Raw genomic sequence first — 26510 nt, 5'->3', positions numbered from 1 at the left:
ATTTATAGGGTGGGAATTCAACCAGTAATTTGTTTTATAGAATTCGGTTCATAACAAAAATCCATAATGGTGGCGCGCGCACACACACACACACACACACACACTCCATCTTTTCAACTGAACTTTCTTATCCTAAACTTTTTTTGAAAACATCAGTGCTCCAGTGTGCAATGGTACTTCAATTAAATTATTCTTTGGAGAATAGTATCTATAATAAACTTCATTTATATTTTAAGACCTGCAATGAATTTACATTCAGGTTAACCTTCAGTGTGAATTATTTCCAGGTACAGCTTTTGTTCCGCTAGGCGGTTGAAAGTATACTTTTGAAGGTATTCAGATCAGTAAGGAAGTGGGAGGGAAGGGGCGGGCGAGGAGTAAAAGTTCCCGAAAGAAATCCCCATACCTCGCCAAATTTAAACACACCCAATACTCCTACACCGCCCCCTTTCCTTACGACCCGAGTTTCTTGCTGCCTACTTCGTTTCCTGCATATTTGAAGAGCTATTAATTGGTAAATATATTTTTAAACCATTCCTTCCCCCCCTTTTCTGAAATATTTGAACACGTTCCTTCGTAGCTTGTGTTATTTCTGCGTCCAGTAATAATATTCTGATACAAATGTATATCCTTGGGAATTCATTTTCTTCCTCAACAGTTACAATACTACATTATTATGTCAGGTGCCACAGTCACCGCCTTACAGAAGTTAGTACTTTCTGGCCAAGTAACTTCTTTTAACTTTCTAAAACGAAATACCTAAGGGCGGTATCATCACCGGATCGTCAGCGCTTCCCAAGGTCCTACCTGTTGCGGGGACGTGGTCTGAAAGGATGAATCAGATTTGCCTACTGCGTCCTTTCCCTTTTCCACCCACTGTCCCTCTCGCTTTCCGCCGCGACTCCGAACGCACGTCACCCCAGCCGGTCCAAACTCCATGGCCCTGCCCTCAAACGGCGGGGACCCCCAGCCTGGGAATGGACCTTGGGGAGTGGGGGGAGGGCGTGCCCCGGCCGGGCTGAGCCAACGTGCATCTTCTACTTCCTGTAAAGTCAACGGAGCGCATAAGCAATGCCCTGAAAGAGAAGGCGCACCGGAAAAAAAAAACAAAAAAACACAAAACTTTAACTCCGCTTCAAACCGGGAACACAGAGTTCTGGGGCGGCCGGACAAGAGCAAACCAACTCGCTCCCGGTTTCTCTCCTTCGCCTTCCCCGCCTCCCCACAAGTGGTCCAATTCTCTTTTCGCTTCCTCCCGGTAGCTCCGGAGGCACGTGGTCGCTCCCCGCCCTGCCCCCGCCGCGCCCCTCCTAGCCTTCCAGTCCTCCGGCCCTTCCTCCCAACGCTGCTCTCTTCCCCTTTCCGTTTTCTCTTCCGCCCCCGCTCTCCATCGTCCCTTTTGATTGGTTGAGCGCACCGGAGCCTGGTTGGCCAATCGGCGAACTGGGCTGGCGGTGATGGGCGTGGCCGCGGCTCCGGGGCCCTCAGATCGAGGCTGCCTCCCCCTTCTCAGCCGGCAGCACATTCCGCCGCCGTTGCCGCCGCCCGGCCCCGCAGTTGTCTTCGCCGGAGCTGCGGTCGCGGTGGGGTTAGGGCGGGGGGGGCGGGCGGGGAGAGGAGGAGAAGGCCGCGGCGGAGGCAGGTGAGAGGAGGAAGGAAGCGGCGGCCCGGCGGGCATTGCAGCTCAGGCGGCGGCCCGGTTCCTGGGAGTGTCGGTGCGGCGTGGTGGTTGGGGCGGATCCCGCGGGGCCCGGGCGGGGGAAGGAGTCACCGGCCCGGCCATGGCGGACAACGAGAAACTGGACAACCAACGGCTCAAGAATTTCAAGAACAAAGGCCGCGACTTGGAGGTAAACTCGGGGGCGCCGGAGGGGTGGGGGCTGTGGGCCTCGGGCCGATCTCCGCCGGGACCCCCGAGTGTGGGGAGTAGGGGCGGGTGCCGCCGCCGGGCCGCGGGGGAATGGCGCTGGGGGCCGGCCAGTCCGTGACGCCTCTGCGAACGCGCCGGGAAGTTTGTGTCGGGCCTGGTCCACCTCCGCCCGGGAGCGAGGTGCTGGGGTACGGCCGACGCGGCCTAGGCCTGCCCCGGGGAGCCGGCCCGGCGCGGGTGCGAGGGGCTGGGCCGCGCGGCGGGGAGGCCGGGCGCGGCGAGTGCGGAGGAGGCGTGCGTGTGCCGCGCTGCCCCGGCCGGGCTGCGGCCCCAGCCCCGGCAGCGGCGGCGATTCCGGCTTTCTCCCGGGCCGCGACGTCTGGCGCCGCGAGGAGGGCGGTGGGAGGTGGGGGGGGACGAGTGTGTGGCGACCGAGTGGGGCTCGGAACTTCCCCTGCGGGGTCCGAGTCGTCTCCACTTAAAGGCATTTTTTCTGGTCTTCCCGACTCCCGCTTTACCCCTGCCTCCCCCCAATATCCAAACTACAGGAGTCAACTTCTCCGTTGAAAAAAACACCCCCGGCGTGAGAGGCCATCCTGATGATGCTAACAGTGCCTTCCAGCGGCCTGTGTTTTACTCTGGATATAGCTGATTGAAGATGTGGCTCACGGTGTGCCCTCTTCCAGGCAAAGAATACCCCTTATTTCAGCTTGCTCACAAATCTCTTTATCCCCTCCTGAGAGACCACCAGCTGCATTCTTACATATAAAGTCCACAGGGTTATACAAAGCTGTCATCCTCTAGTCTACAGTATCCTTTCCCTCCACCTGCTGGTGGTGGTAGTGGGGGATGGGGTGGGCTATGGAATGGCACCATCACGTTTTATTATTTTAAAAAGGTGAAAAAAAAACCCTTCACAGTTTCTTCGATACAGCTTTTCCCGAGGTTGTTAGGCTACATGAGGTGTGTGGGTAAAACACATACACACACAAATCACAGAATTTTGATAGAAGACTTCTTCCCTTTAGTTTTAAGAGTCTAGGTAAATCTTTTTTTTTTTAATGCTTGCATCCTGTATCTGAATCAGGAGTTTAGCTTATAAAAGATTAGTGGTCAAGTTGTATTTTTTATATTGTCCGTGTGTCCTTTTTTATACTAAAATCTTGAAATTCCCATCACCTGTTTCTGAACTTTGAGCATTTGCTTCACTGAGATAGTAATTATTTTTTGAGCTTTTCACAAAGCCATTCAATCTCTAAGGTAGTTTGTGTTGTTTTTAGTGGGTTTTGTAGTTTGAGGATCTATTAAATATCTGGGGCTGTGGCTGTAGTTCTGTGATTGTTTTAAGGTTAATCTGAGACATCCTGTGATCCTTTTTTTAGTGAAAAAATTTAAACATTTTTATTGAGGTAATTCACATGCCATCCTTACTACTTTAAATGTACAATTTATTTTTTTTTTCATTAAATTTACCTAGTTGTGTAATGATGTAATGAAACTTTTTTGCTAATATCAATATTTAGAATGAAAGGAATTACAAAATTTAAAAACATAAATACCACAAGTTATGAAATCCCAAAAAACAGCTATTAGATGTCTGACAGGTTCTAATCCTTTCCCCCATGTACATTTCTGGCTGTAAATTTTTTTTTTTTTTTAAACAGCTTCATTGAACTGTAATTCATATACCGAACAATTCACCTATTTAAAGTGGCTTTTGGTGTTTTCACATAATTGTGCAACCATTAGCACAATCAACTCAGGACATCTTTATCATTCCAAAAAGAAATCCTAACTCGTGGGTAATCTCTATGGCCCATTACTCTCTTGTCTATCTAGATTTGCTTGTTCCAGATATTTCCTATAAATGGAGTTATACAATGTATGATCTTTTGTGACTGACTTCTTTTAGGTAGCATAATGCTTTCAGGGTTCACACATGTAACAAAAATATAACAATGCATCCTTCCTTTTTGTGGATGAGAAATATGCTGAATAATATTCTAGCCTATGGATATACCACATTTTGTTTATCCATTCATCAGTTGATGGACATTTGCATTGTTTCCACTCTAGCTATTATGTGAAATGCTGCTATGAACATTTGTGTACACATTTTCGTGTGGACTTGTTTTCAAGTCCTTTGGTCATATACCACTGAGTAGAATTAGTGGGTCATATGGTAACTTTATGTGTAGCCTATTTTGGGATTGCCAGACTGTTACAGTGGTCCTTTTTGTTTGTTTTTGTTTTGTTTTGTAAATTGATGTTTCCTCTTACTGTGAATTTCTCATTACTTTAGTCAAAATAAGATTGTGCTGACTCTGTTAAAACAATATTATAGGTAATTTAAAAAAATAACTATAAATACACATTAACTAGATTTTTTTGAGAAGTTTATAGTGCCTATGGGCATCCCTGATGAATTGATAACCCTGTGTGTACAAAAGGAATAGGGATCTTTTCACTTAAGGAAATGACTTGACTCTAATGGAAGTTATACTTTCTCCTCACTTAGTTAAAGTCACATATACCTGTAATGAAATAGCAACTTCTTTTATCATTCTTACAGAACACTAGAATGGTCTATTTTTTGTATTTATTAATTATATATATGTCTGTGTTCCTCAGAATACTTACTATGCCCATAACCGTCCCCTCCAAATATGGTTACTATGTTTTGCCACAACAGATTCTAAGAAAATACTGCTTTTGGTTTAGGTCTTAATGATGACATCTGTTTCATTGGGGGGTTTTTGTAAAGGAGTATGGACCTGGGGTGCCTGGTTAAGCGTCTGCCTTCAGCTCAGGTCATGATCCCTGGGTTGGAGCTCTGGCCCATGTCAGGCTCTGCTCAGTGGGGAGCCTTCTCCTCTCTCTCCTCTCCACAAGTTTTCTCTGTTGCTGTCTCTTCTCAAATAAATAAATAAGTAAAATCTTAAAAAAAAAAAAAAGTATGGACCATCGCTGTCCAGTGAATTGTATTTAATCCAGTACATCCAAGATACCAATATAACATCAGCAATGTAAACAAATATTGGGATATTTTATATTCTTTTCATAGTAAGTCTTCAAAATCCAGTTTGTATTTTACATTTAAAGTGTATCTCAGTTTGTACTAGCTACATTTTGGCTGCTTAATAGCCACATGAAGCTATTGGCTCTCTTACTGGGCAGCACAGATATAGAACAACATAGAATGAGGTAATTGTATCATTTTTTAGTTTGATCTAACATTGTTTGGTTTGAAATAGAGTACAGAGTCCGAGAGTTTCGTGTAATCTGCTGATCTCTAACTTTGTGGGTGACCTTGAGAGAGTCCGTCAGTCTTAGGATTCTTTAATCCGTTAAAATAGAGGTACTTGACATCTGCTTTATTAGTGTTGTGAAAATTAATAGGTTAATGTTAGGAGGAGGCCTAGCAGTTGTCTGAGCATTTTATCACTTTTAGATTTTCTGCTTGGGGGTTAGGGTGATTTAATAGGATTCATTGCAATTGATTCTTTTACTCCCTTGTTTGCAATTGGCTCTTCGTTTTTTCTCTGTGTCCATACAGAATTTAAGTTACATTGAATTTATAATTAAAGGGGAAAGTTTTTAACGTAGAGCTCTGTAATTACTCATTGAAGGGCAGTTTGACCACAGGGAATTGTCGACCCTTCTAAAGTCACAATTTCTAAGTGTTAGAAGTTGAAACTGATTCAGAGCTTTCAAAATGATACTCATTCTTTTTTTTTTTTTTTAAAGATTTTATTTTTTTATTTGACAGACAGAGATCACAAGTAGACAAGAGAGGCAGGCAGAGAGAGAGGAGGAAGCAGGTTCCCTGCTGAGCAGAGAGCCCGATGCGGGGCCTGATCCCGGGATCCTGGGATCATAACCTGAGCCGAAGGCAGAGGCTTAACCCACTGAGCCACCCAGGCGCCCCCAAAATGATACTCATTCTTATGTTTCAGTAAGGTACCTTTCCAAAATGTGGTCATGCTAAGTTTTTGAAACATAAAAGCATTAAAGAATTAGGCATTATGTCAGTATCCATGTAAAATAATTTATGGGAATTCTTAGATGATACTCAAAGCTAGGCAGCTTTCTTGCAGTGTAGTAGAGGATCATTATTATTAGTTTGAGAAAAGTAACTGTAGACAGAATACACTGAACTCTGCACAGGAAATGGGTAGTGATCAAACTTCAAATAAAATAGTTGTCAGAATAGGACAAATAGAGCTCATCTAGTTTATGTTTTAAAACTAGAAGGGGGATTCTTTTGTAGGCTTTCCAATAAATCTGTGTGATTTTTATAGAAGTTCTAAGAGTATCCAAGTTCTAATGGAGCATAAATTGTTGGAAAATAATTAGATCATCTAAAACACAACTTTAAGGAAAAAACTTACCTTAAAAATAAAAGAATAATAAAATAATAAATGACTGGAAACTTGTGATTGTCCACACAACATAAAATATGCAGTGAGCTTGAACTTTGATTGGTTGGTAAGAGTTTAATAAATTTATCAGCTAATATGTTGTTGTTAAATGGCTTTGGTAGTTTATACGGAGTGAAAGGCATTGTTAAGCTATTAAGTCTTGTTAACTTTTAGACACTGACCTCTCTCATCACAAATCTTGGAACATATTTGCTATACTTAAAATAACTACAGTCTAATTTTTCGTATAATGGTCCAAGCATGTGACAATATGAAATATCTGATAGAAGTATAGTTAGGAATGAAATAATTGTTTTTGTGCTTCCCTGCCAGCTTTCCTGGTTTTATAAAGCAGTCAGTTTCAGAATTTCTTCATTGATAATTTTCTTTGTAATATCAAAATATCTCCATTTTTCATAGTCTCTAGTATGTCAAAGGAATATATATACAAGATGGGAAGAGTTGTAGGAGTGATTGAGCTTTAAAACAATGAAAGTACTTTAGGAAAAATGTGTATGTAGTTTTAAAGCATTGATCTCTAATATCTGATAGTTAATGTGGGTCCTCAAAAAATACATATTTTGGGGGGCACCTGGGTGTCTCAGTGGGTTGAGGCCTCTGCCTCTGGTTCGGGTCATGATCCCAGGGTCCTGGGATCAAGCCCTGCATTGAGCCCAGCATCAGGCTCTCTGCTCAGCAGGGAGCCTGCTTCCCTTCCTCTCTCTGCCTGCCTCTCTGCCTAGTTGTGATCTGTGTCTGTCAAGTAGGTAAATAAAATCTTTAAAAAAAATACACGTTTTTAAAATATTTTATTTATATTTTGATAGAGAGAGACATAGCAAGAGAGGGAACATAAGTGAGAGGGAGTGGGAGAGGGAGAACAGGCTCCTGTGGAGCAGAGAGCCCCATGCAGGGCTTGATCCCAGGACCCTGGATCATGACCTGTGCCGAAGGCAGTTGCTTAACAACTGAGCCACCCAGGCACCCCGGGTCCTCAAAATATTTTTAAATGTTTTCTGGAGCAGCATTTATCTACTTAAGGACTGTAGTGATAAAATGAGAGTTTGTTGTCAAGTCTAATCTTGAATGATGATTTTGGTACTTGCTGGTTTAGTTTGGAACAGAGAAGTATGATTGAAACACATACTGTATATGCTTTTAATTGTGTTCTCATTTCTCTCAGTGTAATAATAGGAATGATTCCTTTTATAGAGGAAAAATCTCTAGTTAAGTGACTTTATAGCATCACATTTAAGGGAATGATTTTAATTCAGGTATGTGTCAAAGTAAAGTCTGTATGTTTATACCATACCATATTACCTATTCTTAACTTCTTTCAGCCTTGACACAGGTCTCAAAGTTGGTTAAAAGATTATAGTGAGGGGCGCCTGGGTGGCTCAGTGGGTTAAAGCCTCTGCCTTCGGCTCAGGTCATGATCCCAGGGTTTTGGGATCGAGCCCCACATGGGGCTCTCTGCTCAGCAGGGAGCCCGCTTCCCGCCCCCTGCCTGCCTCTCTGCCTGTTTGTGATCTCTGTCAGTCAAATAAATAAATAAAATCTTAAAAAAAAAAAAAAAGATTATAGCGAATGCATAGTCCATAGGGTATAGTAGGTATTCAGTAAGTGTTTCCTTTTTCTCCCAGAGATTTTTGGAAATTGTGTATCTTTTGTGGACTTTAAACTCTAGAGAACACATTTATAGGCTTTCCATTTAGATTTAGTAAAAGACAGGGTTAGGGGAGACTCCTCTTTTTTTTTTTTTCCTTAAAGATTTTATTTATTTATTTATTTGACAGACAGAGATCACAAGTAGGCAGAGAGGCAGGCAGAGAGAGAGGAGAAAGCAGGCTCTCCGCGGAGCAGAGAGCCCGATGCGGGGCTCGCTCCCAGGACCCTGGGATCATGACCTGAGCCGAAGGCAGAGGCTTTAACCCACTGAGCCACCCAGGCGCCCCTCCTCTTTTTTTTTTTATAATTAATGTGAGAACAATCTTTATATGGCATCTACTAAATAAGAAAAATGTATATTTGCTTCTAATGGCCTTAATTTGGAAGTTTTCAAAGCTTTGGGGGCAGAAGACCTGTTTATGCATGTTAAAAATTAGGGACCCTCAAAGAGCTTTGTTTGTAGGTTTCTGTCAGTATTTATCATTTCAAAAGAAAACACCATTTCAGAAATGAAAGCTAATGATTTAAGAAATACTAACTCATGAAAAATAATGAAGCTATTTTATATATACATAAATTTGTAATGAAAAATAACCTAAAACTTTGGTGAGACGTTTTTTCAAAAACTTTGGTGAAAAGAAGGAACATGTTTAACATTTTTTTAAGGTCTCTTTTATGTTTGGCCAAGAAAAGATAGTTGGATTGTCATACCTGTTTCTGAATTCAGTCTTTTGTGATAATGCTGTTTTGGTTGAAATATATGAAAAATACCCAAATTCACATAGGCAGTTGGAAAGGGAGGGTATTTAGGGTGAGAGTAAATAGCCTTTTCAGATAATTATGGAAATTTTTGTTTGATACTGTATTATAACTTCACGAAATAGTAGTTTCTCAAAGTTTAGTTTTAATATGGAATCTTAAGCCATATCAGTGAGCCTTTCATACTCTGTTATGTTAAAATTTATAGGTTTGTCTTACGCTTGGAATCTTTTATCATTGCCTGATTTTGTGACAGCATGTATTGGTCATTTGGAAAATATTAGTTCACAGAGTTGTGCAGATCTTCCAAATGCTGACACGTTTTATTGTACAGTGAAAATTCACAATTATTGTCAATTAGTGTCACCAAATAGTTCATCAGAAAAATGTTAAATGTTGGAAATTGGTGAAGCTCACAGTGGTAGATACAGGTTTTCCAGAATTCTTATTTTCACTTGAAAGCTTTGATTTTATCATTAGCAAGAAACACTATAAGTTTTTTTCCTTGAAGCCATAAGCTCACTTTGCTTATTTTTGTGAAAACATCTGCCAGACACTGTCTGAATAGCCATAATTTGTCTGTCAGTCATTCTTTCAAGTAAAAATGGTGTTCCATGAAAAATGGTAGTTCAATTTGCAACTCAGTCATAAAAAACTTTTCTTGAGACAGTCATCATAGTGCAGAAGTGGGTATGCTGCAGAAGTAGTTTGTATGTAATCCCCATTTTGTCACAAAATTTTAGAAAAGGCAGGTTTTTAATAAAGGTAATTTTTTACTGTTTCATCAAGGACATTAAGTGAACCAGCCTTTTTTTGTTGCCTTTTTTTTTAACTGAAATACAGTAATTACTCGTACAGCATGATGACATTGCTTTAATTCATACTGAAGCACCAGTGGTTTTACCCACTGCATTGCATTGCTGTACAGATATTAGCATCATAAATAGTAGTAGTAACATGAAAATAGTTTTGATCTGTGGACCCTCTGAAAAGGTTTCAGCATCCCCACAGGGACCTATTGATCGCACTTTGAGAACCTCTGTCTTTGTTTATTATTGTTGCTTCTATAAGAGGTGACCTTCACTTTTAATTAATAAAAGCCCTTAAAAGGATTTATAGTATCACATGTAAAAAAAATGGACTATTGAGTCAGTTACACCTGGATTTGAATCCTGGTTCCTCCATTTAATAGTTGTGGAAGGTAATCTCACTAAACCATTTATTTTTTATTTTTATTTTTTAAGTCTCTCTGAACCATTTAAATGCTTAATAATGCCTGGCATATAGTATATACAGAGTGAATGGAGGGTCTTTTTATTTCTTCCAGCTTGCTTCATCGTTCATTATATCCAAATAACCCCTTGTGATCCCTGTCAGAATAACATTTTGTTTGCAGTTCCTTTTGTACCGCTGTGTACCATAATTCAAATCACATCACATGAATTGGGGAAGGCTTCCTTTTCTGTCCATTAGCACTCAAATAAAAGCCTTTCTTGTATGTGCTTCAACCAAATTGTGGCAAAATTACTAGTTTCTGACTTCATTTCTCTAATCCTGGTTGTAAGTAGGTTAGTAGATATTTTATGTAGTTTGTAACTGTTTTCCACAAGATTGTAAATTTAACCAAAGTAGTTTTGATTCACACTGTTGAGTACCTATGATGAAAAATGAGTTAAGGTCATAGACATGCTGGCTTTACTTAAAACCTAAGGTTTTTCTATTACTGTTTACTTACTATTAGACCAAAATTTTATTAGCTGTCACTTTTACCCTAAATTTAATTTACATTAAACCTAACATAAATTACATTTTTAATAATGTGTTCTGAAAAACCTGGGAATTTATTACATTTTTATTAACAAAAGTCAGAATCCCAAGATAATGTGGGGTTTCATAATTTGGTGGTAGACATATTTTTTCATATTAGAAAGCAAATCAGTTTCCTATTCTTCTGTGGAAACTTAAGTTGCTCAGTATCTACTCTTAATATTTTAGTTTTTATAGCATGTCTTTGTGATTCCTAAACATAAATTTGTTTAGTTAATCGTAGTTGTATCTTGATAGCTCTACAAGTAGTGTCTATTACTTTATATTAAGTGACCCTGTCCTGTTTGCCACCCATCCTGTTTCTTTACCCTGGTCCTCTGGTCACTTTCAGCTGCTTGCTCATTCAAAAAGCAAGCAAAATATAGTCTTAATATTTTCAAATCATTGTTACATTATTCTTGGTTCTTCAGTAACTGTGAAACCGAGTATGTTTTGGCTCTTATATCAGAATGTTCACGTTTTTTTCTGTTAATGTCTTAAATAATTTTTCCCAGTTTCCTTTTCTTCTCCAGCTTTAAAAGTAGTAACAGTATTATCCTCAAGTGATGAAAAAGCTTAATTAGGACCAATAAACAAATAAAAAATATGACCAACATTATTAGTCATTAGGGAAATGCATATCAAAACCGTAATGAGATACCACTTTAGCCTACTAGGATAGGTTCTTCAGTAAGTATGGAAACAAACATAAGTAAACAAAAAGATAGTAACAAGTGTTGGTAAGGATGTAGAGAAAGTGCAACCCTCCTACATGGCTGATGGGAATGTAAAATGGTGCATTCCACCTTGGAATGTAGTTTGGCAGTTCCTCAAAGTTAGAACATGTGACCCAGCAATTTCCACCGCTAGGTATAAACCCAAGAGAATTAAAAGTAAGTGTTCGCACAGAAATTTATACATGAATGTTTATAGCAGCATTAACCATAGTAGCCAAACCAGACAACCCATTGTCCATCAACTGATGAATGGATAAACAAAATGTGGTCTATACATATAATGGAATGCTATTCTGCCGTAAAAAGGAATGAAGTACTAATGCATGCTACAGCATGATGAACTTTGAAAATATTTTGCTGCCTGAAAGAAGCCAGTCAGAGGAGATGACATATTCTATAATTTCAATTATGTGAAATGTCTGGGATAAGTAAATTCCTAGAGACAGAAAGTTGATTAGTAGTTGCCCAGGCCTTGGGGAATGACTGCTCATGGGTATAGGCTTTTTATGGTGAAGACAATGATCTGTAATTAGATGGTGGTGATTTATGTGCAACTTTATACTAAAAACCACTGAATTGTACACTTTAAGTGGGTGAATTGTATGGTGTGTGAATTTTTTTTAAAGAAGCTCAATAGAAATAAAAAGGGACCATGACAACTCTCCACTACCTAAGGGTCTTAGGTGACCTCTTGTTACCTCTTTTTTTACTGACTTCTCCGTCTACCCTTCCCTATTACTGAATTCATTTGTTCAGTAAATACTCAGTTTCTATGTCTGAACTTCGGTTGTAAGCAGTGAGGATAGAACAGTGAATAACACAGGCTAAATTCTCATGGAGTGTACATCTAGCAGGTCAAGATCTCTCAGATCCCTGCTCTAAACTGACCCTGTGAAGATACTCAACCACTGTGAGCTAGTGTTGTAGTAGATCTTTTATCTTCCTTTCGTAAACTCAAATTTACAATAAGTAATATACCTCAAACATGAAGGGAAAGGACATCCTAAATGTTTTACTGTCCAGTAACTCTTCCCATGAGATTCATGTAAAAGCCCGATTTTTAGAGTGGGAGCTCCTAGGATTACATTTCAATAGATATATGCCATTAGGAAAGCTTAATCATTTTTTGTAACTTCAATTTCTGTAAAATTAAAATCCCACCTAATGGGTACTAGCTTTAATTAAGCTTTTAAGAGTGCAAGGAACACCTTTATCCAGACTAGGTCAAATAAGAGTGTGGGGTGTTAGGAAAATTAAAGAACCATTCTCACATTATTCAGGATACTTGAGGTAAGAGTGTCTTGGTGGTAGGAGTTCATGGATCCTTTTTTTACTGCTCTGCCAGCCACTAACCCAGTACTAGATTCCCCGCCCCAGATACTGTATTAGTCTTTATGTAATTTTGGGTTCAGTTACTGAGAGAATCTGACTGAGCCAATAAAGTTCTGCCCAAGGTGAAACAGATTGTTTTTTACTGCTGGTCTGCTTATGGATTGGCTTTTCCTGAGTCAGGCTTTCCCCTTCACCCCTTACCCAGTCAGCAGTGGTGTGGAAGTGAGGATGTCACTGATAAAGAACAGCCTTTGCCTGCTTCTGCAGCAGCATCCCTGGAAAGAGAAGTTTCTTTTAGACAAGTTTGTAAGTATGACATTATTTAGATAATGTCACTCCATTCTTACTTTTCTGTTAACTTTCTACTCACTATTAAAATCTGAGGCACATCATTATAACCTCAGTATTAATCTCATCTCCATAGTGATTGCCTTATTTCTGCTTTTGCTCTTCTCCGGTTCATAAAACAACTAGCATGGCTCTTTTAAAAAATGAAATCATGCCCCAGTTTCAGTAGGTTCCTAGCACACTTAGCTTCCGGACTCTTTACTGAGACCTTCAAGGCCTTGCCAGCTCTGGTCCCTTTTTCTCCTACCTCTGTCACTTTATTATCTCCTTTACTTATATTCTCATGTTCTTTTCGTTGTTTTAACACTTCGATAGCTCTTTCCTCTTTAGGCCCATTACACATACTGTTCTGTCTGAATGCTTTTTCCACCCCCTTTTTTTTTGAACCTTCGTCCCCTTTCCTTCACTGCTTGGTTATTTCTCATCCTTTGAGTCTTCAGTGTTATTTACTTAGAGATGCCATCCTTCCACCCCACCCTCCTTGTTGTTTTCCTTAAGAACACTGATGATAATTTGTTAGCATAGTCACTCAGTGTTAATTTCTCCCATCAGACTAGAAGCTCCCTGAGAGTATAGACCTGGTCTATTATGTGTACCAGTCTTTTCTTAATTTTCATTACAGAGACTGGCATATCAGTGGCAGCGAATTAAAGAAACTTTAAAAAAATATGTGTGTGCGCTCTGATTAGAATTAGTGACGAGGGGCACCTGGGTGGCTCAGTCAGTTGGGTGTCTTCCTTCGGCTTGGGTCATGATCTTGGGGTCCTGGGATCAGGCCCCACATCAGGCTCTCTACTCAGCAGTGAGTCTGCTTTTCCCTCTCCCTCTGTGATCTTTCTCACTTTCACTCTCTCTCAAATAAATAAATAAAATCTTAAAAAAAAATAGAAGTAGTGACTCAAATCAAATTTTTTTAAAACAAGGTAATTTTTTGTCTCTTGAAATGGTAAGGGCATGGTAATTGTAGAAATTTTTTAGAAAAATGGGAAAATAAAGTAATCCTGTATAATCTTACTACTATTAAATGTTTTTAGAATGTTTACTTTTTCTTGTGTACATTTTTCCAAATATATTTGAACTTAATTTGGGTTCTTATTAGAATAACTCACAATAGAATGCAGCCAAGTTTCTCCACCTTAACACTTTTGATACTTTGAACCAAATAATTTTTTGTTGTGGAGAACCATCCTGTGCATTGTAGAATGTTTTAGCAACTTCCCTTGTCTCTGGCAGTAGATGCCAGTACCATGCTCCGTCCCAGTTGTAAAAGCCAGAATTATCTCCAGAAATTGCCAGATGTTCTCTGAATGACAAAAGTCACCCCAGACGAAGAACCATTGGAATTTAATTAATGTACCCATATTTTAGTGTTTCTTTGTATAAGATAAATGTTTTTACTTGTCATGTGTTTTGTAGAAAAGAGTATTGCAAAAGGATATGTATGACTTATACATCAACAAATTGGATAACCTAGATGAAATGGATAAATTTCTAGAAACACGCAACCTACCAAGACTGGATCCTGAAGAAACAAAATCTAAACAGATCTATAACTATTAAAGAGATTGAATCAATAATCAAAAATCTCCCAACAGAGAAAAGCTCAGAACCAGATGGCTTCACTGGTGAATTCTACCAAATATTTAAAGAATTAACACCTTTTTAAAGTCCCATTTAAACTCTTCCAAAAAACTGAAGATGAGGGAGTATGTTCACATCTATTCTGTGAGGCCAGCATTACTCTGGTACCAAAGCCAGAGACACTACAAGAAAACTGCAGAACAATATCCTTGATGAACGGTGTTGTAGAAATTTTCAGAATACTAGCAGACTGAATTAAACAGCATCTTAAAAGGATTATATACCCTGACCAAGTGGATTTAATCCTGGAATGTAAAGAGTGGTTCAATATATGAAAATCAATGTATTGTACCAAATTAACAAAATGAAGGGCAAAAATACACAAAAAAGCATTTGACAAAATTCAATACCCTTTCATGATAAAAACACTCATAACTAAGAATAGAAGGAAACAACCTCAATATAATAAAGACCAAATATGAAAAGCCCTAGCAAATGACACTCAGTGGCAAAAGATTGAAAACTTTCCTTGGAAGAATAAGAAGAGAAGGATGTCCACTTTCACCAGTACTATTCAGCATGGTACTAAAAGTCCTAGCCAGAGCAGTTAGGCAATAAAAAGAAATAAAAGGTATCCACACTGGAAAGGAGGAAGTAAAATTCTCTGTAGATGGTTTGAACTTATATGTAGAAAACCCTAATGATCCTCCTAAAAAAATGTTAGAAGTAATAAATGATTCAACAAAGTTACAGGATTTAAAATCAGCATTCACTCATAAGGAACAATTTGAGAAGGAAATTGAGAAACATTGAGTTACAAAAGGATCAAAAGGCATAAAATACTTAGGAAAAACCTAACTAATGAGGTAAAAGACTTTCACACTGAAAACTGAAAAATGTTGCTAAGAGAAATAAAGGAGAGCAAAAATAAATGGAAAGGCATCCCATGTTCATGAGTTGGAAGACCTATTATTAAATGTTAGTACTGCCTAAAGTGATCTACAGATTTAATGGAAAAGTCCATATGGAATCTCAAGGGACCCTGAATAGCCAAAACAATCCAGAAAAAGAAGAGAAAGTTGGAGGTCTCACACTTCCTAATTTAACTTGAAGGTTACAGTAATCAAAACAGTGTGGTATTGACGTAAAGTCAAACATAGACCTACAGAATAGAATAGGGAGTCTAGAAATAAACTCTTGCATGTATATTCAAAGATTTTTGACAAGAGCACCAAGTTCATTCAGTGGTAAAGAGCAGTCTTCAAAAAAATGGGGCTGGGAAAATTTGATAGCCACAAGTAAAAGAATGAAATTGAACCCTTAACACCGTATACTAAAAATTAACTCAAAATGGATCAAGTACCTAAATGTAAGACCTAAAACAAAGCTCTTAGGAGAAAGAATAGGACAGAAATTTCATGACATTAGATTGGGCAGGGATTTCTTGGATATGACACTAAAGATATGTGTGTGTGTGTGTGTGTGTGTGTGTGTGTGTGTGTGTGTGTGTGTGTTGTACAAGACAGACAAACAAAAAACTGGAAATTGAACTTCTTTCTTTTCCTACATTTATTTTCTAACTTTTCCAAAGAGGTAAGTATAATTTCTGAATTTAATACATTTCTCTGTTGTTCAAATACTTGGTAGTAAAACTCTACTGTAATCCCATTCCTTGGAGTTAACAACTGTTTTTTTCCCCCTTAAGATTTTATTTATGAGAGGGAAAGAGAGCATGCACATGAGCAGGTGGAAGGGCAGAGGGAGAGGGAGAAGCAAATTCCCAATGAGCAGGGAGCCTAATGTAGGGCTCAATTCCAGAACCCTGAGATCATGACCTTAGCTAAAGGCAGACGCTTAACAGAGTGAGCCACCCAGGTGCCCCTGGAGTTAACAGTTAACAATTTCTCACATTTTTTGGTGATTTTTAAATTATATTTATGTACTAATTGTTTCAATGCTTATAATTTAGATGTGGATCATTTTAAAGTATTACTATTTCTGGTAGAATTACTTTAAATTGTTCAGTAACTTGCCAAGGTTAAATCTGGCCTCCTGTTTAATTTACTTTCAAACTTCTCTATTACTCAATCTTGATTAAGCTTTTTACTTATTAGAGATAGAAATTTGATTTGGCTTATAAAGACTTGCCCATCACTAATAATGCATACAGCTACTACTATTAAATACTATCTTGAGAAATCACAGTTTGAGTAAGCATTTAACATTAAGCGTTTAAAATTTCCCTTTTATTGTCATAAATGGGAAAGGTCATAAATAAAGTTGGAATTTATCTGCTAATCACAAGCAGTTTGCCAGCATACGTGATACTTGGCAAATGCGTGAATAAGCACCACGATGGCTGCTGCTGGAGGGATCAGCAAGTGGAAATGAAAGGAGGGAAAGGTAGGAAAGGAATGGGAAAATGAGCACTTTTTTTTTTTTTTTTAAAGATTTATTTGAGAGAGAGAGTGAGCAAACGTGCAAGTAGGATGGAGGAACAAAGGGAGAGGGAGAGAGAGAATCTCAAGCAGACTCCCCGCGGGCAAGATTAGGCTTACATTCATTTTTACTTCAAACTTTCTACTGTCAAGAGCAGTATATGCATGTTATAACACATTACATTTATTAGATGAGTAAAATCAAGTAATGTGTTATAAATGGTGTTTGGCACCAAATGTTTACTAAATATTAGGCTTTATTATTAACTTGTTATATTTCTCTGTCATAAATACTACCTCCTTAAAGCCAAGGATTTCCTGTGTCTGGTCCATCTTTGTATTTCTGGTGCTTAACAAATAGGTGATTAATAAATATTTGATTGAGTAAATGCTTCCCAGCAGGCTCTAAATAATAATACAGAGGTAATCCATGTTGTGGGGAGGGGAAGGTTATGTATGTTTGTGTGTATATATAATGTTTTTAAAAAATTGTTTTATTGAGATACAATTTATCTTACATAAAACCCATTTAAAGTGTACAATTCAGTGATTTTTTTTAGTAAATTTTCAGTTATGCAACCGTTGCTACAATCCATTTTTAGAATATATGCCATCACCCCCCAAAATATCTCGTGCCTGATAGTCTTTTACATTTTTATCTTCTTTTGTTTTTTTGTGCTGTTACCTAAATATTAACATTCCTAGGGGATGGAGATGGGCTGGATGAAGTAAAATCAAAGTATTACATTCCTTATCTTCTGTATGACTAACTTTTAAAATTTTCTCTAGTGAGATTGGGTCAGCTAAACTCTCACATTTTACTCAAAAAATTTAAAAATATTCAGATTTCGTACAGTATGTTATTACATCATCATAACTTAAACTAGTATATTGTAGAGGTTTGTTTTTTTTTTAAGATTTTTATTTATTGGACAGAGAGAAACACAGCGAGAGAGGGAACACAACCAAGGGGAGTGGGAGAGGGAGAAGCAGGCTTCCCGCCGAGCAGGGAGCCCAATGTGGGGCTTGATCCCAGGACCCAGGGATCATGACCTGAGCTGAGGGCACATGCTTAACACTTGAGCCACCCAGGCACCCCTAGTTTTTAGAGTTTTTAAGAGAAACTATACATGGGTAAAAAATGACTTAGAAATTAAGTAGCCACTAGTTAGAAAATAGCCATAAATAGGAAAAGGAAGGACTGAACCCTGTCCTCAGTGGACGAAAGTGTTTAATCCCTAGAATTTAGGATAGTGATAGACACAGTAATCATTTGTTAAATTAAAAAACTATATTCTGTAATATTCACTTGTTTGAGTTTTTTGACAATTTCTTGTCCCCTTTTGCCTGAATTTAGGATTTTGTATCTGTATTTATTATAAGCAAAGAAATAGAAAAATACTGGATGATCTGCCTAAACTCTACCCCTTACTCAGTCTCTTTCTCTGCCTCTCCCCCATCCCCCCATTTACAGCCTTTGTCCTTTAGATAGCTCTTTGGCCTATAAATAAGTCTGGCCAGTTTGGCAGCCTTTTGGAATTCTAATTGACAGCTCACTGCATCCGTGTAAGTCATGTGAATTCACAACTATTACATTTGTATATAGTATATAAAACCTCTGCTTTTTGAGTTAAGACTTAGAAAAATAAGCCCTATATACCCCTTTCATGGGACCCCAGAGAGATAGTCCTTTATTTGAGTTGGACTTGTGATTTGGTAAATGTCTAAAAATCTAATATCACTTTAAAGACTTGGCAAAATAAATGCTGCCAGGCTGCTGCATAGGGTGTCTTTCTGCTAGTTAATTCAGTCTTCTCTTTACCTTGAAGGTAATAGCTTTTTCTCAAGAGAAGAGAATTCTTTTCTTGCTTTCTTGCTCTGTAATAAAGAGATTGTCAAATCTTTTACTTTGCAAGTAAATTTCTGTGGGTAGGAATAGCCTGAGGCATATGTCACTACTACCATGTTAAATTGGTTTGATAAATCCTTTATTAATAGTTCCAAATTATCAGAAACTCCAGATTTAATAAGTAAGATATACTGTAGTGGTAAAAAATTCTTTGGGTGTAAATAAGATATTTATATAAATGTGATATTTAATATTTAATATCTTATTAATTAAAGATTTTATTTGATAGAGAGCACAAGAACGGGGGAGCAGCAGGTAGAGAGAGAAGCAGGCTCCAGTTGAGGGGCGTGATCCCAGGACCCTGAGATCATGACCTGAGCCAAAGGCAGACAGCCACCCGATGCCCAGGTGCCCCAATATTTTATTAATTTATGTAACATTTTACTTCATTGAAAAGAAATTAAAGCCCACTATGACTTAATTCTGCTTCTTTAGGTAGAAGAGTTACTCATAGAACTTTTTTTGACTTCAGCTATCTATCCCTCAAAAGTCTACCTTTTACTGAACAATCTTTGAAGTAGTACATTTTACAAGTTTTATTTTCTGTGTGTGAGACATAGGACCTAATTTTTTGTTGTTGTTTACTGAAGTTCAGTGTTTTTGTACTATGATACAGTACAAAGCCCATTGTCTTGATAATATCTTTTTCTTTACTATGAACCATAGGCTCCAAGATTGGCTTAAACTTCAAGACTTAGGGGAGGCAGTGTTGCTTATTGGTTAATTGGCTTTGTAGGAGACCATCTGAGTTCTGATCCTAGCTATCCCAGTTCTAGCTGTGTGATCTTAGCCAGGTAATTTAACTTGTCTATGCCTTAGTTTCCTTATTTATTAAAAAACAAAACAAAACAAAATTTTTTTAACCTTTTAAGGCTGTAATAGTTAAAGGATAGTGAATGTTGAAATTTTTATTGTAGTACTTGGCTAAGTTTTTTTATTCATTTTGCAACCTGTCTTGTTGGTATTTTTTTATTGAGTTTTTTTTTTTTTTTTTGAGGCAAAGGATTCCAAAAGACTTTATGAAAGAAAATGTAAGATAGAAAATAAATACAGGAGGGGCACCTTGGTGGCTCAGTAGATTGAGTGTCCAACTCTTGATCTTGGCTCAGGTTTTGATCTTAGGGTTGTGGGTTCAAGCCTTGCGTTGGCATGGAGCCTACTTTAAATAAACAATGAAAAGAAAAAACACATGAAAAGTTGTTCAGTATCATTAATCATTAGGGAAATGAAAACCACCACGTATCTATTAAAATGACTACATGAAAAAGATTGACCATTTCAAATTTTGATAAGAATGTGAAGGACTAGAACTCTCAGGTACTGTTAATTGGGATGGACAATTATACAACCAATTTGGAAAACAGTTTGCAGGGGTTTTGAGTTTTGTGTATTTTTTTACTCAAATATAATCAACATACAATGTTATATTAGCTTCAGGTGTACAATATAATGATTGAACAATTCTCTACTCATCATGGTATGTGTACTCTTAATCCCCTTCACCTGTTTCACCCATCTCTCACCTAACTCCCTCTGGCCACCAGCAGTTTGTTTTCTGTATTTTTGTTGTTGTTCTTTGTTCATTTGGTTTGCTTCTTAAATTCTGCGTATGAGTGAAATAATGTATTTGTCTTTCTCTGACTGACTTCGCTTAGCATTATACTCTCTAGCTTCATCCATGTCATTGCAAATAACAAAATTTCATTTCTTTTTTATGGCCAAATAACATTGTGTGTATGTATCTCATATCTTCTTTATCTGTTCATTGATTGACGGGCACTTGGGCTGTTTTCATAATTTAGCTTTTGGAAAGTAATGCTCCAGTAAACATAGGGGTGCCTGGATCCCTTTGAATTAGTGTTTTGTGTTTTGAGGGGTAAATATCCAGTAGTCCACTACTGGATTGTAGGATACTGCCTGGATTGTATGATACTATATGATACTCCTGGGTTGTATGATACTGCCATTTTCAGGTTTTGAGGAACCTCCATACTGTTTTCCGCAGTGGCTGCACCAGTTTGCATTCCCACCAACAGTACACATGGGTCCCCTTTTTCCACATCCTCACCAACACTTTGTTATTTCTTGTGGTTTCAATTTTAGCCATTCTGACAGGTGTAAAGTGGTATCTCATTGTAGTTTTAATTTTCATTTCCCTGATGATTAGTGATGTTGAGCATCTTCTCATGTGTCTCTTGGCCATCTGGATGTTTTTGGGAAAATGTTCATTCAGTTCCCCTGCCCATTTTTTAATTGGATTATTTGTTCTTTTTTAGTGTTGAGTTGTAGATTTTTTTTAATGTATTTTGGATATTAACACCTTATTGGATATGTCATTTTATCTTCTCCTGTGTAGTAGGTTGCCTTTTTGTTTTGTTGATGATTTCCTTTGCTGTGCAAAACCTTTTTATTTTGGTGTAGGTCCCAGTAGTTTAATTTTGCTTTTGCTTCCCATGCCAGAGGGGACACATCTAGTAAAACGTTTCTATGGCTGATGTCAAAGAAATTACTGCCTATGTTTTCTTTCTAGAGTTTTATGGTTTCAGATCTCATATTTAGGTCTTTAACCCAATTTGAATTTATTTTTGTGTATGGTGTAAGACAGTGGTCTGCTTTCATTCTTTGGGTATTTTTAAAATACATATCTGTACCAAAACTGAAATGATCATCAGAAATTCACTTAAACAGAGATTGAATAAATTGGTTTGGTCAAAAATTGAAGTAAAGATTTCTGGACATAAAAGATTACCCAGTACATTTTAAGAAGGAATAATATTTATTCCTTATGTTGTTCCTTATATAGTGAACTTACGTTCTAGTTGGGAGAGGTTAACAAAGTTTTATATAGCATATTGGCATGTGATAAGTAGTATGGAGAAAAATAGAAGAGGAATAGAGAGTACCCAGCGGGAGAGTAGCTGGTTGGGTAGGAAGGGAAAGACCTTACCATGGAGGTGACATTTGAAAGATGAGAGTGAGCATTGCAGATAGTGAGGAAAGAGCATAACAGCCTGAGGAATTAGCAGTAGCAATAATAATGATAGCTAACATATAACACTGTTATGTGCCAGGAGCTACTTAACTCCTTTACATATATTAACTTACTTAATCTTTATAGTATCCTGTGAAATAGGTATTTTTACTATCTCATTTTATAGATAACAAAAGGCATTGAGAGAGCTGGTAAGTAATATGGCTGAAAATTGAACCCAAGCAGTTTGGCTCTAGAGTCCATCCTTGGGAGTTGCTGCATAGTGTATTAGTGAAGGCCTTGAAGAGAGAGAATTTCCAGAATGTTAGAGGAATAGCAAAGTTAGTGCAGATACTGCAGAATGAATCAAGAGAATGATAGGAGCTGAGGTCTGAAAGGTGGTTATTGGAGAAGGAATAACATAGGAAGATTTGAGTGGACTTAAAGCATTTTTGTTACTGGGCTTTTACTCCAAAGTGGAGCACCTTTGATGAATTTGAACGGGCAGGTGACATGATCTGACTGACTTCTTAAAAAGTGGTTCTTTACTAAGTCCTTCCTCAGAGACTATGGGTAGAATTCAGGAGGACCTGGAGACTTAGAAAAAATTACTTCTTTATTTTCACTAACTTTTAACAGTTCTTCTAACTTTCCTTCATTTAGTAATATAGCCAGTAAACAGTAGTTATTAAAGTTACCAGTGACTTTTTGTCACCACCAGTAAAACATTATTGTTGCAGGATCTCTTAAATCATTTAAGGTCAACATTACTTTGGAATTATAGTACTTAGTTTTGTCACCACCAGTAAAACATTATTGTTGCAGGATCTCTTAAATCATTTAAGGTCAGCATTACTTTGGAATTATAGTACTTACTAGACTCATTGTTAGATCCCACTTAATGTGATAATGAAGCATATCATATATATTATAGTTTGTCTTTTCATATTTATATATTTTTTACAATTATATATCAATATAATTGTTTTTCTTTGTAATCTTGTCTGTTTCTTATCTCTATTTAAAAAGTATTTGGGGGCGCCTGGGTGGTTCAGTTGGTTTAAGCTACTGACTCTTGATTTTCAGATATGTTGTGGGATCAAGCCCCGTGTTGGGCCCAGCACTCAGCAAGGAGTCCACTGGAGATTCTTTCTCTCCCTCTGCAGACCCTTCCTCTGTTTGTGCTCTCTCAATAAATAAATCTTTAAAAAAATAAGTAATAAATAACACTATATGGAAGGTGTTCATTGATTTCACCAGATTGTCAAAGGAGACTGTGGAACTCAAAAATTAAGATTACCTGTGAGGATTGCTTTGGTTATTGTGGTAACAACGAATACAGAGGAGGGCAAGAACAGGAAGAGGGGTACAAGTTCATAGACTTTTGCAATAATCTAGGTGAGCGTTATGGTGAGTTGGAGCAGAGTAGTGGCAGAGAAGGTATATGTAATTGGATTTTGAATAAGTTTTGAAGGTTGAACCAGTGGGAGGATTTGGTACAATCGAATGTGTAACATGAGAGAAAAAGAAGAATCAAGGATGGCTATAAAGTTTTTGGTCTGTGCATCTGGAAGGATAGAGCTGCCATTTGCTAAAAAATCCCTTTAAAATGATCAATAGATTGATAATGCTGAATATATCATAATTTTTTTTTAAAGATTTATTTAAGAGAGCCCATGAGTGGGGGGAGAAGGAGAGAATCTCAAGCAGACTCCCCACTGAGTACAGAGCCTGTCACAGGGCTTGATTTCATGACCCTGAGATCAAGAGTTGGACACTTAACTGACTGAGCCACCCAAGTGCCCCGTCATAAATTTTTTAAACAGTAACATAAGCCTTATAAAAATAAAGATACAAAGGATAAAAGAATTCTCAGTCTCACCTCCCATATGAATCATGTGAGATGAGATAGAGTTATGTATGTTTGTTAAAAACTTAAAGTTTGGTTTTGGATATAAGTTTGAAGTCTTTAATCACATATATGAGTATTACTTTGTGACTTGCTGTTTCTACTTAATATGCCCTGGCATATGCAGTCACTAGAAAGAATGAGGAGAACTTATACTTAGAGCTTAAACTTGTATTGTTTCTGAAGGTTTGAATGTTTTATAGCAAGCATGTATCCATGTACTAGGGAGGTTTAAAATGAGCAAAACGCATGTTAAGAAGTAAGAGAATGGTTACAGTATGTGATAGAAACATTTTGTGGTCATTAGAAATAATGAAAAAGATTTACTGTATTAATACCACCATGGAAGGGCTCTAAAATCTATCAATTAAGTAAACAAAAATAAGGTAAAGACAGAATAAGTAGATAACTGTGTCAGAATCACAGTAAATTTAACAGTGTTTACCTTTAGAGAAAGAGACTGGATGGATAGGAAGATACCTTCCCTCCTTTTAAGCTGCTGAATTTACTAGCCTTGTACATGTATTACTTCTTTAAGTGCCATGATTCATATGTGAGGTGAGCTTATGGGTTGATTCTTTCATTCTTTGTATCTTTGTATTCTTATATATTATAGTTTTAAATTTTTATATCTAATATAGAAAGTCATGTCTATAATACGATCTTTATTATGAGTAAAACATGACTTTATTTACGTATGGCTAGAAGAAAAGATTATGGGATATACATTGAAATGTTAATAGTGGTTTTCCTGGGTGATGGAAATTGGGATCGTTTTTAAAAAATATTTTTCTTTAATTTCTTGTAGACTATGAGAAGACAACGAAATGAAGTTGTAGTTGAATTAAGGAAGGTGAGTCTGAGTAATATTGAGTACTTCCAAGCATAATTCTAACAATATATATAGAAGATACTAAATGTATAGTAATCCCAAGTGTTTGCCTTTTCTTTTTCTTTTGAAAACTGAAGGATTTTAACTAAACTTAACCAAGTTATTGAAGTTGGCAAAATACAGCTTGGCCACTCTCCAAGAATAGAGATAAACAAGTTATATGGGGTTTTTCTTCTGTAATCTTTAATAATTTATAGAAAGTGAAAGTCTTGTCTATACAGTTATACTAAATAGTTCAGCTGGTTACAGGTGTAGTTATACAGAAGTTCTGAAAAGAACTTGTTCCATATACAAATTTCATCAACTTTTCAAGTATTAAAATAGGTTATATTTCATGTGTGTAAAAAAAAGAAAGTTATAGTTGGGAGTATATCTTTAAATTTGTCCCACACATTTTTTGGTGAAATTTGAGTGGGCCTTGATTTTTGTAAGGCATTGTTGATTTTAGTCTGATTTTGAACTGCCCAACTTTTGCTTTGACTTTGTTTTTAGGTGATAAAGAGAAGCTCCCAGATGATGTATAAAATGGTTTAGTACTTTTAAATAAATACATATATGTTTGGTTCTGGCTTAAACTATACAGTCTTTTTTAATCAATTTTGGTTTTTTATTTTCTTTTTACATAGTTCACGGTTCATTAAAAATGTAATATTTGGGGCTTGGGACTCAGATTTTGTGTTGCTTAAATATTTGAATCACAGTTTGGTTTAATTTTCTGCATTTGCATTTTACTTTTAAAAGGCACTTCCCATTTCAGTTTGTAGGCACAGGATTGCCTAACCTTTTGGTATGAAAGTATTTAGCTTTTTTAACTAAAGTTCTTTTTTTGATATATATCCTTTTTTTTTTTTTAAGAATAAAAGAGATGAGCATCTCTTAAAGAGAAGAAATGTACCACATGAAGATATCTGTGAAGATTCTGATATAGATGGCGATTATAGAGTGGTAAGTTATTGTTATTCTGGTAACTTCAAAACTGCCAGTGAAAAATTTTACATAAATATAGAATTTTAAGGTGACTTTTTAACTTAGTTTCTTCTTTAATTTTTTTCACAGCAAAATACCTCTCTAGAAGCTATTGTTCAAGTAAGTTGAGTTTTTCCCCTGTCTTCATTTGTATTTCTAATTATTATGTATCTATATCAAAAATTGTTTTAATTTTTTATAGAATGCTTCAAGTGATAACCAAGGAATTCAATTAAGTGCAGTTCAAGCTGCTAGGTAAGTTAAGTTTTGGGGACATATTTTAATTTTATAACTTACCCAGGAGTTCTGTTTGAGTTTTCAGTGTACAGTAGTACTGTCACTCATATTTAACTTTGATGACAAGCAATAACGAATAGTCCGTAGACCAACTACATTTACTTCAAAAATTTTTTCTGTGATCTGGAGTATTAAAATTGGTAGCAGTTTTCTAAACTCACAAATAAATAAACTTAAGTTTCAGCTTGCATAGTACATACAGATGCTAGGGAAGAGTTGTGTTGACAGGTTATTGCTGTCAACTAATAGAAAAACATTATTTATAAAATTTTACTTTTTATTAACAGGTTTAATTTTATAAAAAGATGTTTCATCTCCTTCCCAGGTAGCTAATTCTTTTCACAATCCCTATTTTAATCAAATAATAAGTTGAGTTACAAGCTTACTGTAGCAATGTACAGGCAAGTAGACATTAAGATTTAGGGCTCTAAAGTTTGCCAGTGTACTTCCAGGTAGGAATATTAACTTATTTTGCATATTTCTGCTATGAAATCTATGTTCTAGAGGTGTATGCTCCTATATTTTAAGGGGCGACCAGAGAAACTTCTGAGACTTTTGTATTAATGAGTAGGTCGGAGAAGACATCGTTGTCTCATAGTATAATAC

General features: G+C 37.1%; 1 protein-coding gene across 2 annotated transcripts in view; it reads left to right on the top strand.

Moving 5' to 3' along the window:
- Positions 1 to 1469: 1469 nt before the first annotated feature.
- KPNA4 (karyopherin subunit alpha 4) overlaps positions 1470 to 26510 on the top strand; it is a 56778-nt gene continuing 31737 nt past the window's right edge. The window contains exons 1-5 of one of the 2 annotated variants that reach the window (XM_080828145.1): positions 1470 to 1850; positions 24558 to 24602; positions 25497 to 25586; positions 25698 to 25727; positions 25810 to 25862. In XM_080828145.1, the coding sequence (XP_080684271.1) occupies positions 1782 to 1850; positions 24558 to 24602; positions 25497 to 25586; positions 25698 to 25727; positions 25810 to 25862 (287 nt within the window). In that variant the 5' untranslated portion in view covers positions 1470 to 1781. Of the gene's footprint in view, positions 1851 to 2039; positions 2108 to 24557; positions 24603 to 25496; positions 25587 to 25697; positions 25728 to 25809; positions 25863 to 26510 lie in introns of those variants that run through there. The other variant, XM_080828146.1, reaches the window with a different exon arrangement.

The sequence above is a fragment of the Martes martes genome, assembly GCF_963455335.1.
Source record: "Martes martes genome assembly, chromosome: 1".
Classification (NCBI taxonomy): Eukaryota; Metazoa; Chordata; class Mammalia; order Carnivora; family Mustelidae; genus Martes; species Martes martes.
Note: the sequence above shows the minus strand (reverse complement) of the source record. Positions and strands in the feature narration are given on the sequence as shown.